The sequence below is a fragment of the Biomphalaria glabrata genome, chromosome 16, assembly GCF_947242115.1.
Source record: "Biomphalaria glabrata chromosome 16, xgBioGlab47.1, whole genome shotgun sequence".
Classification (NCBI taxonomy): Eukaryota; Metazoa; Mollusca; class Gastropoda; family Planorbidae; genus Biomphalaria; species Biomphalaria glabrata.
The window spans coordinates 32,173,892-32,196,479 of record NC_074726.1 but is presented as its reverse complement, the minus strand read 5'-3'; the positions used below and the strand labels follow the sequence as shown (position 1 = coordinate 32,196,479).

The following is a 22,588-nucleotide window of genomic DNA, read 5'->3' as shown; positions in this document are numbered from 1 at the left end:
TAACTTTTAACATAACTTTTTAATGACATATGGAAAAGCACTATTAAACTACTAGAAATTTAGAAAAACTAGATCTAAGGGTTGCTGGAAGGGAAGGATAAAAGCAGCAATTTTTTTAGTACCAGTACCTGGTAACTATGTCAATCAACACATTGGACTAGGATAAGTTATGTAGCTTAAAGACATCCATACAACTTTTAAAGAATAAAATCACATCAGACTTCATTTAAGTTGCAGCCTGAGAGACTGAAATCCTCTCTAGCCAATGCAGTGGACTGAAACCCAGCTGTAGTGCTTCCTAGATCAGTTGAGATAGAGAGAAGCAAGTCTGGAGCAGCAAACATTAATGAGGCAAGGTTTCCTCTTTCTACCTGCATTGGGGCACTGTGAGTATCAAATTTGGCATACAAACTGCATGAAATGCTGGATATCTGGCATAAACCACTGTCAAGGGGGCTTGAGTTCAAATCCTGATTTGTTTTTGCTGAGCAAAGAAACACCAGAAATACCATTTCCCCATATAGGCAATACAAAGTAATTTGAAAAAAAAAAAAGAAATTAACACAGACCAGTTACAATTAAAAAAAAATGAAATTGTAAAATGAATGCCACTTTTATTACAAGGTATACATAAATATCAAAATGAGTTAATCAATTATTTAAAGTTAGCAACTTTTTGTTCAAAACTAATGTACATTGGTAGTCCTGTAGATTGTGTAGAATCAAAGTAGCATGATTCATTTAGATATTTGATTTTAATTTGATTTTTGATTAGAAGTTATTATAATTTTTTTAAATTTCTATTTAGTATGACACTGCATCTACTGTAGAAAGATACAAAGGGATAAAACTAAATATCAGTTGTTATTCAAAAAAAAAAAGAAAAATGTACATTTAACACATTAGCATATTCTGTTCCAAAAATATAAACTTGATCAAAATATTTTATTGTCAAAGATATTATTGATTGAGTTGTATACCTTAAACCTCTTACAACAGATACATTCATGGTATAAAACACTGCCTGGTCACTAGAAAATGAATAAAGTAGTAACACCAAGAACTAAAAAACTTAATAACATTGACACTACCAACAATGTTCAAACTGCAATGATTTTGATGGAATCCTGTGATTAACTTTACTTATGTTATTCAACCACAGAATTCCATCAAAAGCTCTTAATTTTTTTAAGACATCATCTTGTTGAAAAGTAAAATGAGGTGTCAACTCTCTTAATGCCTATGGTCATTGACAAATATAGCTCAAAGAAATCTTTCCTTAATTTCTAACTTAAAGTCAACAGTCAAAGTAAATGAATAGTAGGTACCTGGTACCTGGTAAATTAACAACAACACTAAGTTGTTTTTTTTTCTCTACAAGTTCTACAATTTCAGATTCAAAGACAAAGTTTATTGTTTGTCCAATTAACCTTTGACCTTATCTTTCTTGGACACTCTCAGCATAAAGAAAAATAAACCATTCATGAACAGTATTGTCTTGAGCATCAAAATGTTAAGTGTTATGTGGTGACTACTAAAAGTTGTGTAAACTTAATCTTTTATCACTCAATCGATGGAAGTCTTTCTAGACAAGTAAGCAATGGATTTCAGATATCCCTCACAGCTTCCGTGGTTGAAAAATTTCCAGAGAAAAAAGCTGATTAGAATAGTATCTGTCATGCTTGAAAAGGGCCACAGGGACTGTATAAAAAAAAAAGAATAAATAAAAACTAAACAGAATTGACAGGCAATGTGGCATTAAAAAACAACAACACTTTCTAACTTTAGAACCTACAAACATTAGAGATAGTAGAAAAAACAACACTTGATTTATTACCAAAACAGCTGACATATCCAAACACAAGTGAGTAGCCTTCTTTTGTAAGGTACTTGTGTAGTCAAGGAAGATCTCATATTTGTAAACAGGCTAACATTTTAGGCTCCTTAGCTGACTAATCTTTTGGACATTCTGGAAGAAATAAATGCAAGAAGGGCTTAATATAAATATCATCATCACTTGAAATTCTATTTGCAAAAGCTAAGAGAGATCTCAAATATGAAAATAATGATCTCATAAAAAGATAATATAGATCACAAATTAGATCATTTAGATCTCAAACAAGATAGATCACAAATTAGATCAGATAGATCTTAAACAAGATAATATAGATCACAGATAGATCTCAAACAATATAAGATAAAATGTGTAAATAAAAAAAACAGCATAGCAGAGGAAAGCAAAATTACAAGATAGATATCAAATAGTATGAATCAATTAGCCTATATGCAGGTTAATAAATTTCACAGTTGATTCCCAAATGAGTATTTAAAAAATTCTGTAAAAGTTTTTTTAACAAAAAAGAAAAAATAATTACAAAACTAAACAAAATAAATGTAAAGGCTTTCTTTTAGTGACTTTAGAATAGAACAAGTTTCCTGTTTCCTTAAATACTCCATCTCCTCAACACTCCATCTCCTCAATGCTCTATCTCCTCAATGCTCCATCTCAACAGCCCATCTCTCAACACTCCATCTCTCAACACTCCATCTCCTCAACACTCCATCTCCTCAACACTCCATCTCCTCAATGCTCTATCTCCTCAATGCTCCATCTCAACAGCCCATCTCTCAACACTCCATCTCCTCAACACTCCATCTCAACACTCCATCTCCTCAATGCTCCATCTCCTCAACACTCCATCTCCTCAACACTCCATCTCAACACTCCATCTCTCAACACTCCATCTCCTCAATACTCCATCTCCTCAACACTCCATCTCAACACTCCATCTCCTCAACACTCCATCTCACAATCCATCTCCTTAACACTCCATCTCCTCAACACTCCATCTCCTCAACACTCCATCTCCTCAACACTCCATCTCCTCAACACCCTGTCTTAACACTCCATATTAACACTTCATCTCCTCAACACTCCATCTCAATACTCCATCTCCTCAACACTCCATCTCAATACTCCATCTCCTCAACACTCCATCTCAATACTCCAGCTCCTCAACACTCCATCTCAATACTCCATCTAAATACTCCATCTCCTCAACACTCTATCTCCTCAACACTCCATCTCAATACTCCATCTCCACACTCTATCTCCTCAACACTTCATCTCAATACTCCATCTCCTCAACACTCCATCTCAACACTCCATCTCAATACTCCATCTCCTCAACACTCCATCTCAATACTCCATCTCCTCAACACTCTATCTCCTCAACACTCCATCTCCTCAACACTCCATCTCCTCAATGCTCCATCTCCTCAACGCTCCATCTCCTCAACACTTTATTCTGTCATTATATGTGTCGTTATTGCCAGGAATTGGGTACATTTAGTAATCAGCATTGAAGTACACATACATATATTAGAGAAGAAAAAGAGCCTTGACACTGTAGATCGCAAGGTCTGAAAGGGGAACTTTGCCATTATATTCCAGTTATTTCTGCTGGTTAAGTTTGTATTGCTGAACTCACTGACCTACATCAGTTCTATTCACATCACGTTAACACTGCATGGTATCACAATGTAAGTTAAATAAAAAATTAAATTAACTTTCAGAAATGGTGGTCAACTTGATAGTCCCAGATTCAGACTCAGCTCTTCTTATCCTAAAAACTTTTAAGCCAAACAGTAAAAAATTAATAGAATAAGGATTTTTTGTTCAGGAAAGATAATATCCCAAAATGATGTTAATGTTTTTGTAAAATGTTTTACATTGTTTCGGATGTTCCTTCAGAGTTGAAGATAGTTTACTTCCTAGTCCAAACCTCCTGCAGGACGACGGGGGATGGGAGTGGGCAGGGTTTGAACCCTCGACAAATCCAAACGACAGTTCAGTGCGCAAACATCACGACCAGGCAGCCATCCATGTATCCATAACTCATGGTTGGAAACATCCTGAAGCCCTAATTAAAAATTGCATTCTATACTGTGATTTGACCTCAAGGCTGCAGTAGTAGCACTGTAACTTCTTCAGTATCCAATGTTAGCAAGTGCCCTATTTAAGAACGAGGCCATTTTTAAAATAGAGATGATAGTTTGTAAAATGTTTTACATGTTTCAAATGTTCCTTCAAAGTTGAAGATAATTTATTTCCTCATCCAAACATCTCAGAGGACGATAGGGAAGGGCAAGGTATGAATTCAGGACCATCAACAACTCCAAACAACAGTCCAGCGTGCATTTTCTGCACATCCAGGCAGCCACCCATAGTCATAGTAAAAAGTATTTTCTAAAAGAGTTTCTATAATAACATTGTCAGATGCAGGTTCCATTTTCCCATTTTCATTCACAAAATTTGTGGCATGTGTGGCTGAGAGGCGGGCCTACACTGCTTGGCTACAGCTTAGCCACTTACCATGGGGGCTCGATTTTGAATCCTGACTCGAGCAGAGTTGTTTTCTGAAAGCCCAAAGACAGCATGTAAACCTCCCATGTGTTCCCTTCCCCCAATAGTCAACAAAAGGAGATTGGGCCATAGCAAAATAAGTATGCTCTAAGCATGAACTATGCACTATATCAAAAGCATTAAAAAAAAAGATTTACATGTTTTTTTCAACTCTTTCATACCTTAACAAATGAATTTGAATAAGTAACTATTCTATTTGAAAGTGAAACAAAACTAAACACTATTAAGTCCAAATACTTTTTACTATGACTAAGTAATAGTAGGTATAGAACTAATCAATATCAGGCCCAAATACTTCTTACTTTGACTATTGATGAAATAAACATGACATCAAACATAATAGCAGCACCCAGAGAGAAGAAGGTGAAGAAACTGTAGTAATACATAGATAAGTCTTAAGGAGGACTCAAACCTTGGACCTAGCTGTGACCAGATGCAAGTTAGACTTCCTGAATAACACCCCAAAAGAAGATCTACAAATCTTGTAAGATGCCCCAACATACTAAGAGATAGGTGAAGAATATTACAGACAATATCAAAGTGAGAAATCATCAAGTTAAAACTGAAAATTCAACAAAATCAAAATAATAACAACCAGTTTGATACAAATATAAACCAATCTAAACAATTAAACCCATGTTTTTTAATTCAGACTGTCTTTCCACTGATTTGGACTCTCCTTCCTTCACTCTTTCTTAGACTGTTCATTGGCAAATGAGATAAACTAAGAGCTTTCACAGCCCGCAGTCTATTGCCATCTATTTGCAGTATCTCATCTTCTTATCCAAGATTATTACATCCTACCGGTGTCTCAAGGGTCAATCTAGTCATGCAAGTTAATCAATGACTTAAACTCTGCCAATTCACATGTTTTTTCTAGCTGACTCAGGCAACCCATTCCATGCTCTAATAGCACTAGGGAAGAAGGAGTATACATTTCTTCTAGCATATGGGATGAGGAATGTTCCTTTATCTTTGTGTCTTTCTAAGTATTTTTTTAAGTTTTGTTTTTGTATTTGAAGTTTATAGTTTAATGTTTTTTGTATAATTGCTACTTTACTTTTGAAGTCTTCTGTCCTGAAGGATCTCTAAATTTAATAATTTTACTAGAGGTCTAACTATAATCAAATGTGAATATTTGTTAGTTCGGAATCTCACTGCTCTATCTTGTGTATTCTAGTTTCTTAATAATGTTTTTTTTTTAGTTGAGGGTTCCCAAATAGAGGACTCATTATCTATTGTTCAGTTGCATCACTGCATCATCTCTACTGTTGGTTCTCTTTACTCCCCTTTGGTCTTATTCACATTTCTTTCTCGGCTCATCAAATACAGAGTACATCTTCCATGAACATTTCCAGCAGAATAAAACTTTTTGGTCTAATAACAAAGTCACTAAGTTTTGAGAATCCTCAAAAGCTGTCTATGACGATTCTCCGAGTCCAGTGTTTTCTCTGCCAAGTTGCAATTCTCTAGTTCTTAATAGAAAATCATTTTTCCACAATTGCTTATCCATGTGAAAGTGGAATCACTGGCCTACCAATTTTCCAAATATGTTTCAATTTTTTGTCAAGAGTTGTTTATAAATATAAAGTACCCAGTTTATCTTTTCTTTTGAAAAGGATGAAAGAGCCATTTTTGCAAACCTGGTTGTTGACATCAAAACTATGTATTTGGTGAAGTCAATAAAGAGCAATGGTTTTAGCACATCCACAGATATTCCATCTTTAGTTCTTCTTTTTTAGGGTCCCCATTTGTGTTGGATGAAAAACTAAAATGAATGGCTCTTTGGTCCATCCTAACAAGGCCTCATATCTTATAGATTGCTGATGTTGCTTCAAAAAAGAATATAATTATGTTCTATGCATTTCATGTGTCAATCTAGTCATGCATGTTAATTAGTGAATTAAACTCTGCTAAGTCACTGGTTTTCCTGGCTGATTCAGGCAGCCCATTCTATATTCAAACTAGGGAAGAAAAAGCACTTGTAGGAATTTGGCCTAGCATATGGAATAAGAATATTGCCTGGATTGTGGTGTGAATAGATGAATGGGTCATTTCTCCATCCAGAATAAGACTTACTCTATTGCCATGATAGATCAATTCAGATTGACTTCTCTGCTTTTTCTTCAACTTTGTCAGTTTTTTAAAGCCATTGCAGTTCCATTAGCAAATATTCCATAATCATTGGCTAAAGTGTCAAACAGTGGGACTGTTATAAAATCTGTCCTTGTATACAATATTATTTTTGTTTATCAAGTGGCTAACAGCCTTAGAACAAAGCTAAAAACGACATATCAATTCTGGAATCACATTCTTTGTTTTGCCTGTGTTGAATTTCTATGCTGATATAGCAATGACATTGCCATTATTATTATTTGCTTCATAAGCCATAGTTTTGATTACCACTTTGATTGGTTTGGATTTTTATATATTGCTTTGTAACAAATCAGCCTTGGCAAGGAATCATTCCTTCATCCAAAGTTGGCATGTTGAGATAGTTAGAAATAGTGCTGAGATGTTGAGATAGTTAGAAGTAGTGCTGAAATGTTGAGATAGTTAGAAGTAGTGGGTGACCCAAGGCTCTCCTGGCTTCTAATAGATCACCATACAAAATGTCTTGAGGAAGTCAACCTTGTGGCATTCCATGAACATGTCCAAGCTAGCCAAGATTTCTACTGCTGATAACAGTGCGAAGGTTCAGAGGAATCTTTTTTTTTTCATAAATGCACTGAACACTTCTAAAGGAAATAGATAGATGATGCTATATTTAATCATCAGAGACTTTCACCCCACAACTTTGGATGATTTTCTATTAATGAAGCATACACTCTATACTGTCATACTGATATGTTCAAACCCTGCCTCCTGCAGAAGGTTTGGACTAGGATGTAATAATCATCAAACCTGAATTAACATGTAAAACAAACTACAAAAAAGGTCCTCTCCGATGAATTGATAGGTAAAGAGTATTTGAATGAAATGTGATATATAAATAGTTTTAACTTAATGATTAACATAACATGAAACAAACCTAAATGTCTTCAAATTCATCATAGCAATGAACAAGTTGATCAGGACCACGACAGCATCAAGAATGTAAACTCCATACAAAACGTAGCCAACCACCTCAATGACTTTCAGCAGCACACTGTCTGTTATCTCTGAGTCACCATTAACCTGACTGCTATTTGTTTCTTCTTTAATAGCTGGTGCCTGAGAGTTCCCCATACCAAAGGCAGCCCAGAACAATGTCCCAGTGGTCTCTAAGAGGCTGAAAAAAAAGTCTTTGGTCAGCAAATAAAATATTTTTAAGTACATTTGGGAATAAATTAATTCCTGTAAAATCTAGTAAATTTAATATCATCTAGCTAATTTAATATATCTATCATCTTGTAAACTTAAACATCTTAACTAGTGATCAGCTTTCAAAGTATTTAACTTTAAACACTACCAATAAAAGCCATAATTTATTTATTTTAAGTTTTAAGGTCACTTGCAAAAAAAATTATTTCTTTTGAGTATGTCTATACAACCTGAAGTTATTTTGCTTTGCAAAAAAAAACATCCATAAATTAAATATAAAAAACCTTCACCTTGTAAATCAAATGACTCTACCCTGCAAAGTTCTCATTCTTGGAAATACTGTATAGGCTTATTTGTCCACATATAAAGGCAATCATGACTGAAATAGATGAAGGTAAACTTGCCAACATCCTATGGAATAATAACTAGATTAAGATACTTTTCGCATAATTTCATTAAGTTGGCTATAGTAAACTTGACTTACACTAATGTTGTTATTATAATAACCTGTGTTCAAATCCTTCATATCATCATGATTAAAATATTATGCCTTGGCCAAGAATCCTTAGCCCTTCATGCAATATAAAGGAAATTGGTGGCCTACTTCTGTTTCTAACCAGGTGCAAGTAAGTTGATTTGTTTAATAGCTAAAAGTGTCATGAAATGCATCACTGAATTGGTTGAATCTAGTGGATTTTTTTCCTAAATAGACCTACTCAATAATGAATAATCTACAGAAGATAATAAACAAAGTGAAATTGAAACACTTTAATTAACTAATTAAACAAGTAAAGTTATATCTTTGAATCACCAAGTTTTCAGTTCCAATGAAGAAATGTTTAAAGCCTAACTAATAATATGAGAGGCACAATGGGGAGTGGTAAAGCACTTGGCTTATGAACACAGGTCCCAGGTTCAAATCCTAGAAGACTGAAATTTTTACTTTCAGGATCTTTAAGGCCCCTCTTAGTCAACCCAGATCTAATGGGTATCTGACATTAGTTGGGGAAAAGTAATGACGGCTATTGTGCTGGTCACATGACTTTAGCTAACCATAGGCCACAGAAACAGATGACCTTTACATCATTTGCACTATAGACATCATGGTCTGAAAGGGGAACTTACTTTTTTAATAATATGAGCTAAAATAAACCTTTGCTCTAATATTGTAATTCTTCTTATAATTATTATAATTTCCTAGAGCCTCAAGTTTCAAGAGATTCTAGACAAGTATATGTTCATCCCTGGTGATTCATCACAGCATACATTTGTTCATCCCTGGTGATTCATTACAGCATGCATTTGTTCATCCCAGGTGATCCATCACAACATGCATTTGTTCATCCCTGGTGATCATCCAATTATATCATAGAATTATAAAAGACAAATACTAATGAGCAACACATACATCTTCTTAGTGTTCTGGTTGAAGGCAGGTTAAACATGGTAGAAAGAAACTCATATGCATTAGGACTGTAAAAGTGCAATGTTATTGTGAAGGATATTTTTTTCATCTGTATAATTTGCATTTCCTGTAGGCTCCTCAAACAGATGTAAAGATAAATCTGAAAAGCATAAATATATTTTTAAAAATCATATATTAAATGTTAAATTGGAATCCATCTTAGACCAGTTGATCTAAATGTTATCTATAACTATTGCCAAACAAATAAAAAGAGTGCCACATGGACATGAATAATTTATCAATGATTGTTATGCAAATTATTATATATTCTTATCACTAAACTATAGAGTAATACATTTACCATCATAACCTTTTTAGGTGAGGTTGGCTTTTCTATAACTCCTCTTGTAAACATTGAACTTTCTTTTTATAATATGTCAGAAGTCTCTTTGAATTGTACAATTTCTTCTTTCACCTTAAGACTTTATTTTTCCTTCTTTTTAACTGGCCAGGAAGCTGCATCGTTATGACACTGAAAAATAATAATTGTTAGCAATACAAAATCCTTTCAGGCATAACAGTAAATTCTGGAGTATATATTAAAATTAGATAAGCAAGCTTTCATTCAGATACCATAAGTATATCTCTAATTCTATAGCATTGACAGAAAAAATACAGATAATGATTTAATTAATAATGAAAATATGACAAAAAATAAAATATCACATATACAATTGGAATTCATTTTGTTGTTTAGTTGAAGTCCAAGATATGAATATCAATATCACTAAATGTATAAAATATACATAAGTACAATAATATATTAAATCTAACAGTGCATTTTGATTTACTATATTGAATGCCTCTTAGGGGTTTGCAAAGACCAGGGAACAGTACCAGGAAAAAGAAGAAGAGGCAGACAGAGAAAGCGATGGGAGGACAACATAAAAGAATGGACGGTACTTCCATTGAAAGAGGTTCTAACTATGGCAAAAGACAGAGAGGAATGGAGAAAGATGATTGACAAATCTTGCATGGTGCCGCAACGGTCTTACAAACTAAGGGATAGGTAAAAGTAACTCAGTTGTAAGTTAAAGTCAGTCTAGATCAGTTCATGTCAGTTGTTATTTCATTATACTAGTCAAACATTTATTTAGACAATGCTGAAAATACTTGCTGTTATTTCTACTTTGCTTCAAATACTATACTGGGATACATGAGCAGTCATTTTTTTAAAATAGTTAAATGTAAAACCAATTCAAACTCACATAGAAGTCTAAAATTAACATTTTCTACATTAAGTATCACCTGAAATATTGTAGGAATAGCTGAGGGTTTCAGATTTTTCATTATATCATCAAAGTTTGCATCAATAAAATGTGTGCTGTCCACAAAGTCATACCCATCAGGGGTCCATCCTTTCCCTCTTTTCATTGCTTCAACCATTTATCTCACATGTTGGCTTATTTAAGGAATCTGCAACATAAAGAAATAATAAATAATGAATAACATACCGGTACAAAAAATGGTGACCGATAATTTCATCCCTAATTAAATATTTTTTTGTTATTCATTGTTTAAATGTGCAGTTAAGGCTTTGGCTTTAAGCCCTCATTTCATCTAATATATAAATATGATTATTTTAAATGCTTTTAAATATTTTTTTGACATGTTATAAATGCGTTAATAGTGTTTCCTCTTCCACTTCACATTCTTGATGAGTTGTACATCTGGGTGTGTACTTAGCTACAGGGCTTCTTGTGGTTGTAAGGGATATACATGACGTAATGATCAAAGGCAAAAGTGTGGTGGAAGTAGTGGAAATCTTTTGAGAGAGGAGAACGATTAGAATAATTATGACCATGCCGCTGATAACTTATCATCAAAGGCCAAGGTGTGGTGGAAGTAGGCTACCGGTAGTGGAAATCATTTAAGAGATGAGAACGATTACAAGACTAGACTAAAGAAAGTAATATCTCTCTGTCTTTGGAAAGTTTAGTTTGAGACTAGCCTCTATTTTATTTGGGGCAACCAAATCACATCGCCTAGGGACTCTACTTATCTAAGACAGGCCCAGCTATGGTGGATTATTATCATCATTGTGTTTTATTTATTCAAGGATAATACTTAAATGTAAGTCGCTATTCTATTCGTACAAGTAATTTATTTTTGTGTTTATCGCTGGATCATTTAAGTATTGAATTGGGTTTGAAAACATTAAACGCAAGGTAAATCAATTCTACCTATCCTTACTTCAGAATAAAACATGGCTGCAGAGAGAACCAAGTAGTTCGAAACCTGTAAGGCCGACGAATAGTTCTGTTTTACGACAATACCTGGGCTCAGATCTGTTAATAAAACTCTCAAAAACAACCTGGTGTTTCCATCAGACAAGGTTGTTTATCTCTGTGTAAACTTCTGCCCTGATCTTTTCCATAAAATTTCAGTTGATTGCATCAATGCCGAAGAACCTTTAAAATAAAAATTAAAAAAAAGATTGTAAAGTCAGCTGAATTATTTTTTTAAAATAGTTTTTCTAAAAAAAAAAATATAAGTTAGTTTTAATAATATCAAAGAAATACAATGTGATTTCTTTTTTTATATATCTATATCCAAAAATTTAAGTATTGTATTGTATAATATAGTCTAGAATTAGCCCAGCCCTATGTACAGTAAAAAAAAAAATAGATCCATTGTTGATGTTTGTTTTTTCTACAATAGTGATAACATTTATATTGAAAGTTAGAATAGTTAGATCTAGATCTATTTCAATAATAAAAATTATTTTACCTGGGTAGTTGAGTCTTGTTTCCAAAGTGAATGTCAAAGTGGTAACTAGACTAGAACTTGTAGAGAAGAAAATTAGTATTAGTTATTATCTAGTCTAGGTCTAAATCTAGATCAGATCTTGTAGTAAAGAAACTGTTGATAATCCAGCTAGATCTAAATCACATGTGTATTTGTCCTTATCTTATATAATTGCAAGCTTTGATAGGCTTTAGGCCTACTTGATTGAGAGGCACCAGTTATCTTGTGGTAAGGATGTTTTTGTTTAGATCTAGACCTAGATCTAGATCTAGTTGATGGGAATATGAATGAATAATCAAATTATCAATAATAGCGATGTCGATAGGGCCTCATCTCAGCCTAGTCTGCCGGCTAATAGTCTTATAATGTCTAGATCTAGAATGAGGAATCTAGACTAAGGTCTATTCTTTTTAGTTTTCATGCTAGATCTAGATTTAGAAGTTGAATAATAAGTCGACAGGTAGAGCATCTAAAACTATATCATCAATGAAACGTAAACAACCATGTTTTGTTTATGTTCAAACTAATGTCGATAGGGGCGGAAGCCCAATGCCGACCAATCATTTTGTCGGAAATAATAAGATACTAGAATCTATAAATAAATATATTTTACACTCTCGGTGACCACGGGTTTCCGTTCAAAGCCGAAACGCTATTTATATTATTTCGGAGATACGGTTATTTTAGGAAAGTGTAGGAAACGACGGTTTCATTGATGCCAAATATGCCTAGGTCGAATATGACTACTCAAAAGTATTCGATGCGTTACCAAGGGTATTATTTACATGTAGATTCGGAATTAGATGAAATAAACATTATACATGCCCTAGAAAAATGACTAAAAACAATATTTAAAGTTAAAAATTACATATTTCAATGTTCAAAACTTGTAGATAAATGGATAAACTTTCAAATAATGAAATAAAAAAAAGTTCGATTTTTTAATTTTAAATATAGATATTTTGCTCCCTAGTGGTGGTCCTCCTCCCCTTAGATAGAGACTCCTCCGAATCCACACATGCTGTTCTGGCTAGTATCTTGGGTGTTATGCAAATCCACTACTATTTCATCAACTATTGTACATTAGCCAAAGAACATTACAATTAATAAGATGAACGTACTCAAGACTTTCTACTACTATAAATGATGCATTCATTAACACTTGGGATGCCTGTCTTGTCTACTTATCCGTTGTTATTTAAATATCTCTAATTCTAATCAACCATGTTCTAAGCTATCGCCACATCGTTCTTCCTTGTTCGCCTATTCTCCTGCGTTATTCGTCTGTCTGACTACGTCACTGTCACTCCTTTAACCGTCGCTAAAAACAATGCACAATATAATCTACCAAAGCTAACATACTCTCTAACTCAACTAGGACACAACAATGCCACGTAATTTAGGAGACAATATTACTTTCCAAAAACATATCATTGAAAACGTTCATTCTACAGGCTTATAGTTGGTTAGCCTATGCAATAATTAATTAGTGTAAATATCTTTTAACTAGTATTACACACCGACCTGTGACTGTCTATTTACGCCGGAACATTCTCTCCTTTTAAACTTCTAATAAACTGGACGCATTTCAACCATCCACCTATTTTTGGCAGTCAATACCAGTATCTGTTACACCAGTGATGCCCAACCTAATTGGACCTGCGGGCCATTTTATTTCCGACACTCGCGTCGCGGGCCACAAAAAAAAAGTAAAAAAAGAAATGAAATTGATCTGAAACTATTTGATTAGAAACCAGTGTATCTAGTACTTACATTCATCTATAGCACATTTGAAGTTTATCCCTTTTTTTTTTAACAAGAATGCCGGAATATTTGTTTCATAATGCCGACTTTATGGTGTTAGTTTAAATAGCTAAACTTTTTGTATAAAACAAATATGTAAGCGTATTATCATGTTCCGAAAAAAAAAAAAGGGAAGTTCACATTTTCTGGTAGATTTTACATACAGAGTCCCATTTCATAAAAGAACAATTGACATGATAGCAACCAATCAGAGCAAAAGTGAGGGCCATAGTGTAGGTCAAGAGACATTTCTGCACTTTATGTCGACTTTTCGGCGGGCCGGATGGAACCAGGTCGCGGGCCGAATCTGGCCCGCGGGCCGTATTTTGGGCATCACTGTGTTACACTGAACCGGAACGGGTCGCTATCATTCTCTTTCCTTTCTTCTCTCTCTCTCTGGAACCCACTTTTATTTTCACCCCCAGCATTGATCACTGACCTAGACTTTTGACTTGCAATGGAACAACTCGATTGTAGTAACCTAAGCTAAGACCAAAACGTTATTGCAAGTGAAAACAAAAAGTCCGATATCGAGTAGGCAATTCTCTTTGTCAGATGTGAACAACACATACCACCGCGGGATCATAGTGACCTTAAGTTACACAATTTCAACACGACGACATAACTTGTGCATAGCTTGTTAAAGTAAGAGCCACACAGAATTAAAATGGAATTAAATCTAATGATGATTTGATGTGATAAATGCATGTAAATTATTAATTAATGACAGATTTCATGGACACACTCAAAGTTAAAATGTTACAATCTCATTTCAAGTGCAAGAGATAAAAAGGTCTATTTCTGATGCCCAATCTTCTTTTTTCAGCTTGGGAGCCATATAAATCTTTATTATGACTGAACTTACTGGTGCAGGTCTTCGCCAGTGATGGCTCCTCATGTCGGCTAAGTTCTACAATTTGTCGCTGATGCGTAGGCTCTATTCTGTGAGCACGAATTCTTGTGTATGTGTGTGTGTGCATTCAATTTGGTGACGCCTCTTGGTTGCTGTGTGTTTGATGACGTCCTTCTTTTTCCCGTCTTTGGGGCTTGGTGCTGAACTTCGTTGTTTAACTGCTCGCCTCGGCTCGTCGCTGTGTAAATAATTCAGTCCGTTTGTAAGAACTGCTAGGTGCTGGTTCAGAGAGCCAGAGTGGAAATATCGCTCGGCTAGCAATGTTGGGGCTTGGCCGACAGGCGACGTAATACGTGTTCATGTTAATTAAGGGATAGTATTACTGAGATACGCACGACCCGCACGTGTACTATAAATGATATGAATGTGTGTTGCAATCTATTGTCACATTATTTACAGATCATTCTTCACTTTGAACAGTCATCGTATTAAATGTTCAGTGGAATCTTTCTGCCCCTCATTCATTCATAACTAATTCAACATTATCCTTTGTCTTCCTCATGGAACATATGGCCTCCGTACAATTAGGCCCTCTCCAAGGTCTCTTGTTTAGCTGTTAGCAGCAAAGCAGTTTGGTCGGGGGGGTCATGTGAGCCAAAATATTTACACGGAATCCTGACATATATCGCGAACAAATACCAAGAGCGGAGTTGCTATGCTATATTCGTAAATTTTAAAGCGATACCCTCCCCCCCCACTTTTTTTTTTTCAAACTCGCCTTGTCATTGTTTTAACTGCATTCTTACTTCAAGCCACATTTTCCCCACAACTGCCAGCAAACACTTTAACCCATTCGCCGGAAAATGGCTCTTATCGTGAATTGCTCGGTAGCACATGATATCGCCGCTCGTATTTTCTTGTTGCTATAAAAATTCCCCAAATCTCCGATTTATGAACCTAGAAATCTTTTCCTTGCGGCCTGAACCAAGAAAAACCTAGACACCTGTCTTTTTTTTTTTTAAGTTTTGTTTCATATTGTCGTTAAATGTTTTGCACCTTAGCGACACACTTTCTTTGCAAATCTAAAACGTCGGGTCAACACACACATGCTAAGAACAGGGTTCCACTTGAGTGGCTAAGAAGACTGCCCACAAAGCCGATGAAAGTTAACTGTCACATTTGATGTCAAGGACACAAGGCTGGAGCGAAAATTTCCGAAACTTAAAATAGTTGACAACTGATTGTTTAACTTATTGGAAACGTAATTACCACAGCTTACGGAATCAAAACCACGAAGATTGACACGCCCGAATGTTCAAAAAGAAATGTAGATTGTACAGCGTTGACTATTTTAAATTGGGATTCATTCCTTCTTTATCAAACAAGAGGTTGCCTAAGTGGCTTTTTATGACGATATGAAACCAATTACGTTGGAGGATCATTTGAGATGATGTCACCCTGATAAAAAAAATAAAGGTTTGAAAAAACAAGATTCTCAAAGAAAAAGTTCAAAATAGACCCACAACATCTCTCTTCAACATGAGACAGAGAGAGAAGATGATGGTTTGTGAGCGTCTTACAAGATTTGTTTACTTATAGCCTAATAGCGAAAACATTAAAGATAAAACACTGATTTTACCTACTGTTAAAGTAGTTTTAAAAACTTGTTTTAACACAAACCTAAATTTGATAGTATGAAATGAATTTATTTAAGCAACAATACAGTTTAAGGGCACATTAGTGGTGTGAGTTATAACATTAAAAGCCTATAATGTAATTCTTTGCAAACGAGATAAACAGTTTGGGATTAGCGGCCTCGCAGGCTCTGGCAAGATGTAGCGCTGTGTGCAGCAAACTGCCAAAAGGTCACCGGCTTGACGAAACATTTTCCATGTTTGGGTAGGCCTATATCTGCAAGGCACCAGAAGTTTGAATTCACTTTTCGTTCTGCTAGGTGGCTTGCAAGCCCAGGCTAATGAGACCCTCCCGCCCAACGCTTACTGATTTAGGCGACTGTTTCTCACCTTCGCCCCTTCTACTGATTGTGAAAATAGTTCCGCGAACCCAATATTTGAGCCAGACTTGAAAGATGAAATACACGAGAAACTGCTCCTTACGAAAACTTTTACTGTGGTACTTAATGACCAATAAATAAATAAATTAATTAATATTTAATGTTTGAAGGACTACTTCATAGTACAACAAATTCCTTTATGAAACACAATATCCGTAGCAACGGATGATGAACCTGCGACAAACAACAACACACGTTTCCAACATGTTTGGTGGTTCCAGTAATACATATCAATTGTTATTTTGATTTATTTTAATTTGAATTTTATCAATATAAAAGATATACTAACTAGCGTTAAATTACGTATTTACCCTTCGACTTACAACTGTTAGAAATTACTAATAAAAAATGTTGTTGGTGAATTGCAAAATTGCAGTACAAGTTAAGCAGGGAGTCTACCGAAAACCAGAAAACATGGCAAGGGGTCTACGAGACAAAAAAAGTTTGGGAACCACTGATCTAGTTTAAGCCGGATTGAACGGCGCCTTCGACACGGAGGTCATGGATTGAACACGCTAAGCCAGTGGTCTTGTCAGTTCAGCAACTCTTACAAGCCTTACGGTGTTAGAAGACCCCGACCACTTCCGGGGCGCTGCACAGCAGGCGACCTGATTATACTAGTCTTAGTCTTAGAATGGCCAAACAGTATATTTCTAAAGCTGCTGATATATCAAACTTTCGTTCGATAACGCACCGAGACACATGACACATTGCGGCTGTTGCCTTTGTACGGTAGAAATCCAACGTGAAAATATTCAGATGCATATTTACGTCATTTTGTCCTACGCTGTATGGCCTCTCTTACGTCATCGTGTCTCAGCTCACTGTCACTATTTCCATTACACTCTTGCTCTTCTTCAAATGTCAGCTTACGCTTCAAATATTTATCCATAATCTAACGGTTAGATGGGCGTGCGAAAAACAATGTAACAAACACGAAATACTACTGTCAATGTTAAACGTAATAATTAATCATAAAATGTGAGCGATTAATAACAAGACTGATATCTGTGTGTTGTGGAGTCTTACTTCTTTGAATGGCGATGTAAAGCAGAGATGCTGAGAGAACGATTGATTCGTTTGTAAAATAATCTAATACTCATGCGCAAAATATAATTCTACCACAGGACTGTTATTAATCATTATTGTTTTGCCACGCTGCGTCAACAATTGTCATAGAATAATTCGTAATAGACATATTAAACAGTAGTGAGGGACCAGTTGATTATTATTCAAAATATCTGGTCGGATTAAACTAGCTCACAAGCGGCCCGAGGAGTCTTTTAAGCGACCCGCGGACACCTAAAGAAATCAGGTGGGCCACCTATACATGTAAATATATTTAAAAATAAATAATTCTACATATCTATATGCATTTTAGAAAGTTCTGATTCTTATAAATTATGAGGAAGAGGCTAATGAAACATTATCTCTACATGTCATTCTAAAAAGTTTAAATTAAACTAAGATTATTCTTATTGGCAATATTTCAAAATATAATTTTACTACATTTTTTTACACACATCTCCAGCAATGGTTGCTTTTTATCTTACTTATTTTCTGCTATTTTTTTTTTTTTTCATTTTGATTCCAATCAACGCATCGCTACACTGTTCAAGATAATAAAGTCTTTGATTTATGAAGGACTTCGTAGCGGGGCCAACTCGAGATCATGCGACACCTCCGCCAAACCAATGTTAATTCGTATGTGATTGGACATGTCATCTACTGGTCTTAGAACGCTGTTGTTGGTCTCTTTATTAATTCATCCGAATATATTCACTATACATACATTAATATCAATCACTGTAACAAATAAAGGCCTTAAGTTTCTCTTTGTATGGTAATTTACTTAAAAAGAATGGGCAGTCTTCCCAACCAAGTTTATTTTTAATAAAAGAGTTTAGCTAACCGTGAGCTCCATGAGATTCAGATACACACCCGAAATCCCAGGGACCTTGGATTGTTGTCCCGCTTCCTCCCCCCCCCCCCCCCCCCCAATGAAGAGAAGGGGCACGTATGGATAAGTAGGCCTATTACAACAGAGAGGCGAGGTTCACTACCCGTTGTTCGCACAAATGCTACCAAAACAGACATTTTCACCGGCATGCAACATTGAGGCCATGGGAAGCTGGAGTTACCTCGATGTCATCGAACCAGTTGTCTGCGCCCCTTTTGTCGTGGCGCCTTAAGAAATTTCTTTATAATTACTTCCCCTTATTTCTGACCCATTGCACTCTTGCCAATGTTGACATTATTTGGACACGTCGTGCGTTAATGGACACACGTGACGTGACACCCAGAAAGCCAAGCGCTTAACCACTCAGCCGTCGCGCCCCCTCTTTGCTTATTATTCAATTTTCTTTAAGCTCAATTTTTTTCTTTTTTTCCCCCTGTATTTAAAATAAAATTTTAAAAAGCACTTACACATCAAATAGTTGTAAGATCTTAACTGACTTTCAGCTGTGTTTGATAAATAAAGAACTTGTACTTAACGAGCTGCAGCACTTTGATGACAACAAGAAACATTCTATGATATTGTTCTGCCTATTGTCTAGTACAGTGTTTCTCAAACTGTGTGCTAGTGTGCCGCCGAAGATTTGCAGGTGTGCCGCGGGAGTTTTCAGAACGCCATACGTGCATCTTTACACAGGTCTACCTAATATTACATTTGTATTTTACGTTGCAACGACATCCCCACTTGTAACGACCAGTAATAGTAGTCCACACTCTCCTATTTTCTCAGCCCTGTTAAATCGGATCGCTCCATTTTGACGGAAAGGGGTGTTAGCCTTTTAGGTTCTTAAATTTTCCGCTATACTTATATTTTTATAATGACTAAAATGTAGGCCGCCTAAGCAGACGCACAGCAATTTTTGAATTGGTAACGATAATTATTAGCGATGCGTTTCATGTACATTTTTTAGGTGTATGCTAATAAATTATCACTAAGCGTAATTCATTGTTATTCATGGAGAAATACGTTAGTAAGAATGAAACTGCGAAAGCGTTAAATGAAAAGCAAGAAACCAAACGAAGGTACAAAGAAGATTACATCAAATATGGTTTCATATCTTTGGGACCTGAAGATTCTCCATTGCCATTCTGTCTGATCTGCAATGCAACTCTATCGAATGAGGCGCTTGTTCCAAGCAAATTGAAGAGACACTTGGAAACAAAACATTAAATTATTTTAAAAAATGACTTTCAGAGTGTAAAAAAAAAAAAAAGGCTGCTGAAGTAGCTGGGCTGTTAATATATATATTTTTTTTTGCTCTACACATTTGCAGAAGGTTAAAAGACAATTTGATAAGCCCACCAAGAAGAAAAAATTCAAGCTTCGAGAGAAGACTCTCAACATCAACGTATCCAAACGAACTATTGATGTCATTGTTTCTGAATTACGCGAAAGATTTCATGGGCATCAAAAATGTCAAAACGTTTTCGTCGTTAAAAGCCTAGTTTCATTTCAATAGCAAACGCAAAGAGTTGAATGATGTCAACATGCTTCTAGTCTCATCCAGATGATATTGCCAGAGATGCAAATTCATCTAAGAAGCCTTTCATAAAGACATATCAAGTCTTGTGTTCAATAAGAGATTAGGTTGTTCATTTTTTTAAATGATAGCTACATTTTTACAGTATGCATATGATCTCTCACTTTGTTTCACTTTTTCGATTATTCGATTGAAATTTCGGTTGAACAAAAGTTATTTACAAATTTGTATGACAAAGAGCAGGTTGGCTTCACTTGGTGAGAAACAGACAAAAGAACTAGTTACTGACATTTCTACTAAGAAGGCCAGATAAATGTTATTAGATTAATGTTAGATTTAATTACTGTTAAAATAATGAACGTCGAATCAGATACTAGTTTGTAGCAATGTTTAACAGTTTTACACCTAGAAGTGTATTAGGAATGTAAATGTGTATACTGGGAAATAGAACTCATAAAACATTTCTTTATTCATTTGAAACATTTTTTAAGTCGTTTAATTCTGTTAAGAAATTGTACAAACATGACTTTAAAGACACTATTACTTGCTGGAATCCTAATTGAAACAAACGTAATTGATATAATTAGCCCTACTTATTTTAAAGTACATAGAAGTCAAACTCATAAAGCGCTGGTTGTGAATGTGTATGTGTTTTCGTGTGTGAATGTTGTTCGAATTTTTCATCCATTTTGTTTTTGTAAAGTAGTTACGCTGAGGTTGTCAATTGTAGTCAATCTGAATTTACATTTACATTTGATTGGATCAATAAAATTATCTTATCTTATCTTTAAAAAAAAGGGGGCTACACTGCTACTGCATTAAAATGTCTTTTGGTAAATGCACCAATACATTCATTTTTTTGTCACACACTACATTCGTCTTATTGGGGGAGGCGGTGACAACCAAGATATTCTTATACCTGGGCCCACTCGTAGGCTACCTTGCTACGCTACTAAACCTCTTTGTGGTCTTCCTCTATTAGGCTATATATCTACCCCCGCTCTTTTATGTACACATTTAACCGAATACTCTAACTAAAGTTAACATCTCAAATAACACTTGAGTAGATTAGATTATCTAGAGTCTAGACAGAAGAGGCGACTCTGGGAGTAATAAACGTTATCGGATAAAGAATAGATTTTTGTTGGTTTTATCGGTTCCGGGTTCAAGCGGCACGGAGGTCACGGTTCAAGTCCCGCCTGTCTCCATTCCCAGCCATCCTGCATTACACTGCGTTAGGATGGAAACGATGTTTAGGCAGCCAGTGCTGAGTAATAATCTAGATCTATTGTCATTTCGCTACATTCAAATGGTGTCAAATAAACGATTACAATGAATAAAACCGAATCGATATTGCTTTTTTGATGGCTGCCTGGTCGTGCGGTTTGCGCGCTGGACTGTCGTTCGGATTTATCGATGGTCGAGGGTTCAAATCCTGTCCGCTCCCATCCCCCGTCGTCCCGTGGGAGGTTTGGACTAGGAAGTAAACTATCTTCAACTCTGAAGGAACATCCGAAACGTAAAACATTTTACAAACAAACATTTTATTTAGAAAACAAAATATCAAGTGAAATAAAGAAATGGGAAAGGGAATGTGTACGAAGGACCAAGATTTTGTTGGTTGTGGGGGTGAGCAGCAGATAAGTAGGCCTAAATAAGTGCTACTAAAATTAACGGGCCCAAAATATGAGAGCGTGTATGTGTCGGAGGCCCATTATATATGAAACTGATCTTTCCAAATCAAGTCAAAAGTTTAATGAGTGGGAGAAATTACAATGCGCAGGTAAAAAAATTGTTCCATTGAGCAAAACAGAGAGAGAGAGAGAGAGGGCCATGAACTTTCAATATAAGAGAGGCTGACGGGCTTTAAAAAAAGTGTTAGACTGTTCGTTAAAATGAGGTACGTTTATTATAATTAAAAAAACAAAGAAAAGAAGGGGTGTTCTGATCATGATAACATGGGATGGGAACAAATCAACGTTTTCAGTGTACACTGACATTCACTGCCATACTCATATTACTAATACTAAGTCTAGTAATACTAAACTAATAGTACATCTCTTAGAATCTTAGATCTATTTATCTATCATTTATTATGTTACTAAATTAAAGTACTATCAGTATCATCATCAGATTATCATGTATCATTTTGTCGGGTAATCTATTTTCTTCTTTTTTAAAAAAGTGCCTTACCTTTGCGTATTAAATAATCCAAACTGTTCCAAAAAATCCATGTTATTAAGGTAGGCATATAAAGTATAATGGCTAGAATCGGCTAGATCTAGATCTATATCAACAAAAATCCAATATTTTTGAAGTATCCAAAATACGAAGCACGCTAATTTTTTATTTTTTTTAGAAGCACGCTAATTTATAGGCCTACACACACAAAATTAATTGATTGAAACAGCAAAATGAG

The 22,588-nt window shown here is 35.2% G+C and overlaps 1 protein-coding gene across 9 annotated transcripts; it reads right to left on the bottom strand.

The window, feature by feature from the left end:
* Positions 1–591: 591 nt before the first annotated feature.
* Positions 592–22,584, bottom strand: LOC129923268 (uncharacterized). 9 transcript variants are annotated; one of them, XR_008775189.1, is made up of 9 exons: positions 22,363–22,584; positions 11,925–11,980; positions 11,471–11,605; positions 10,443–10,610; positions 9,496–9,666; positions 8,020–9,294; positions 7,458–7,697; positions 1,838–1,969; positions 592–1,701 (listed from the first exon to the last, which is right to left on the bottom strand). XR_008775189.1 is itself a non-coding variant. In XM_056013533.1 (9 exons), the coding sequence occupies exons 4-8, from the start codon at positions 9,547–9,549 to the stop codon at positions 1,945–1,947; spliced, it is 543 nt and encodes a 180-aa protein (XP_055869508.1). In that variant the 5' UTR covers positions 9,550–9,666; positions 10,443–10,610; positions 11,388–11,605; positions 11,925–12,069; the 3' UTR covers positions 592–1,701; positions 1,838–1,944. The 9 variants fall into 9 exon arrangements, 4 of the variants coding, with proteins under 4 accessions (XP_055869508.1, XP_055869507.1, XP_055869510.1 ...); XR_008775188.1 differs by lacking the exon at positions 22,363–22,584 and having other exon boundaries at positions 8,020–8,108; positions 8,855–9,294; positions 11,925–12,068; XR_008775187.1 differs by lacking the exon at positions 22,363–22,584 and having other exon boundaries at positions 8,020–8,140; positions 9,138–9,294; positions 11,925–12,068.
* Between the last annotated feature and the right edge of the window lie 4 nt (positions 22,585–22,588).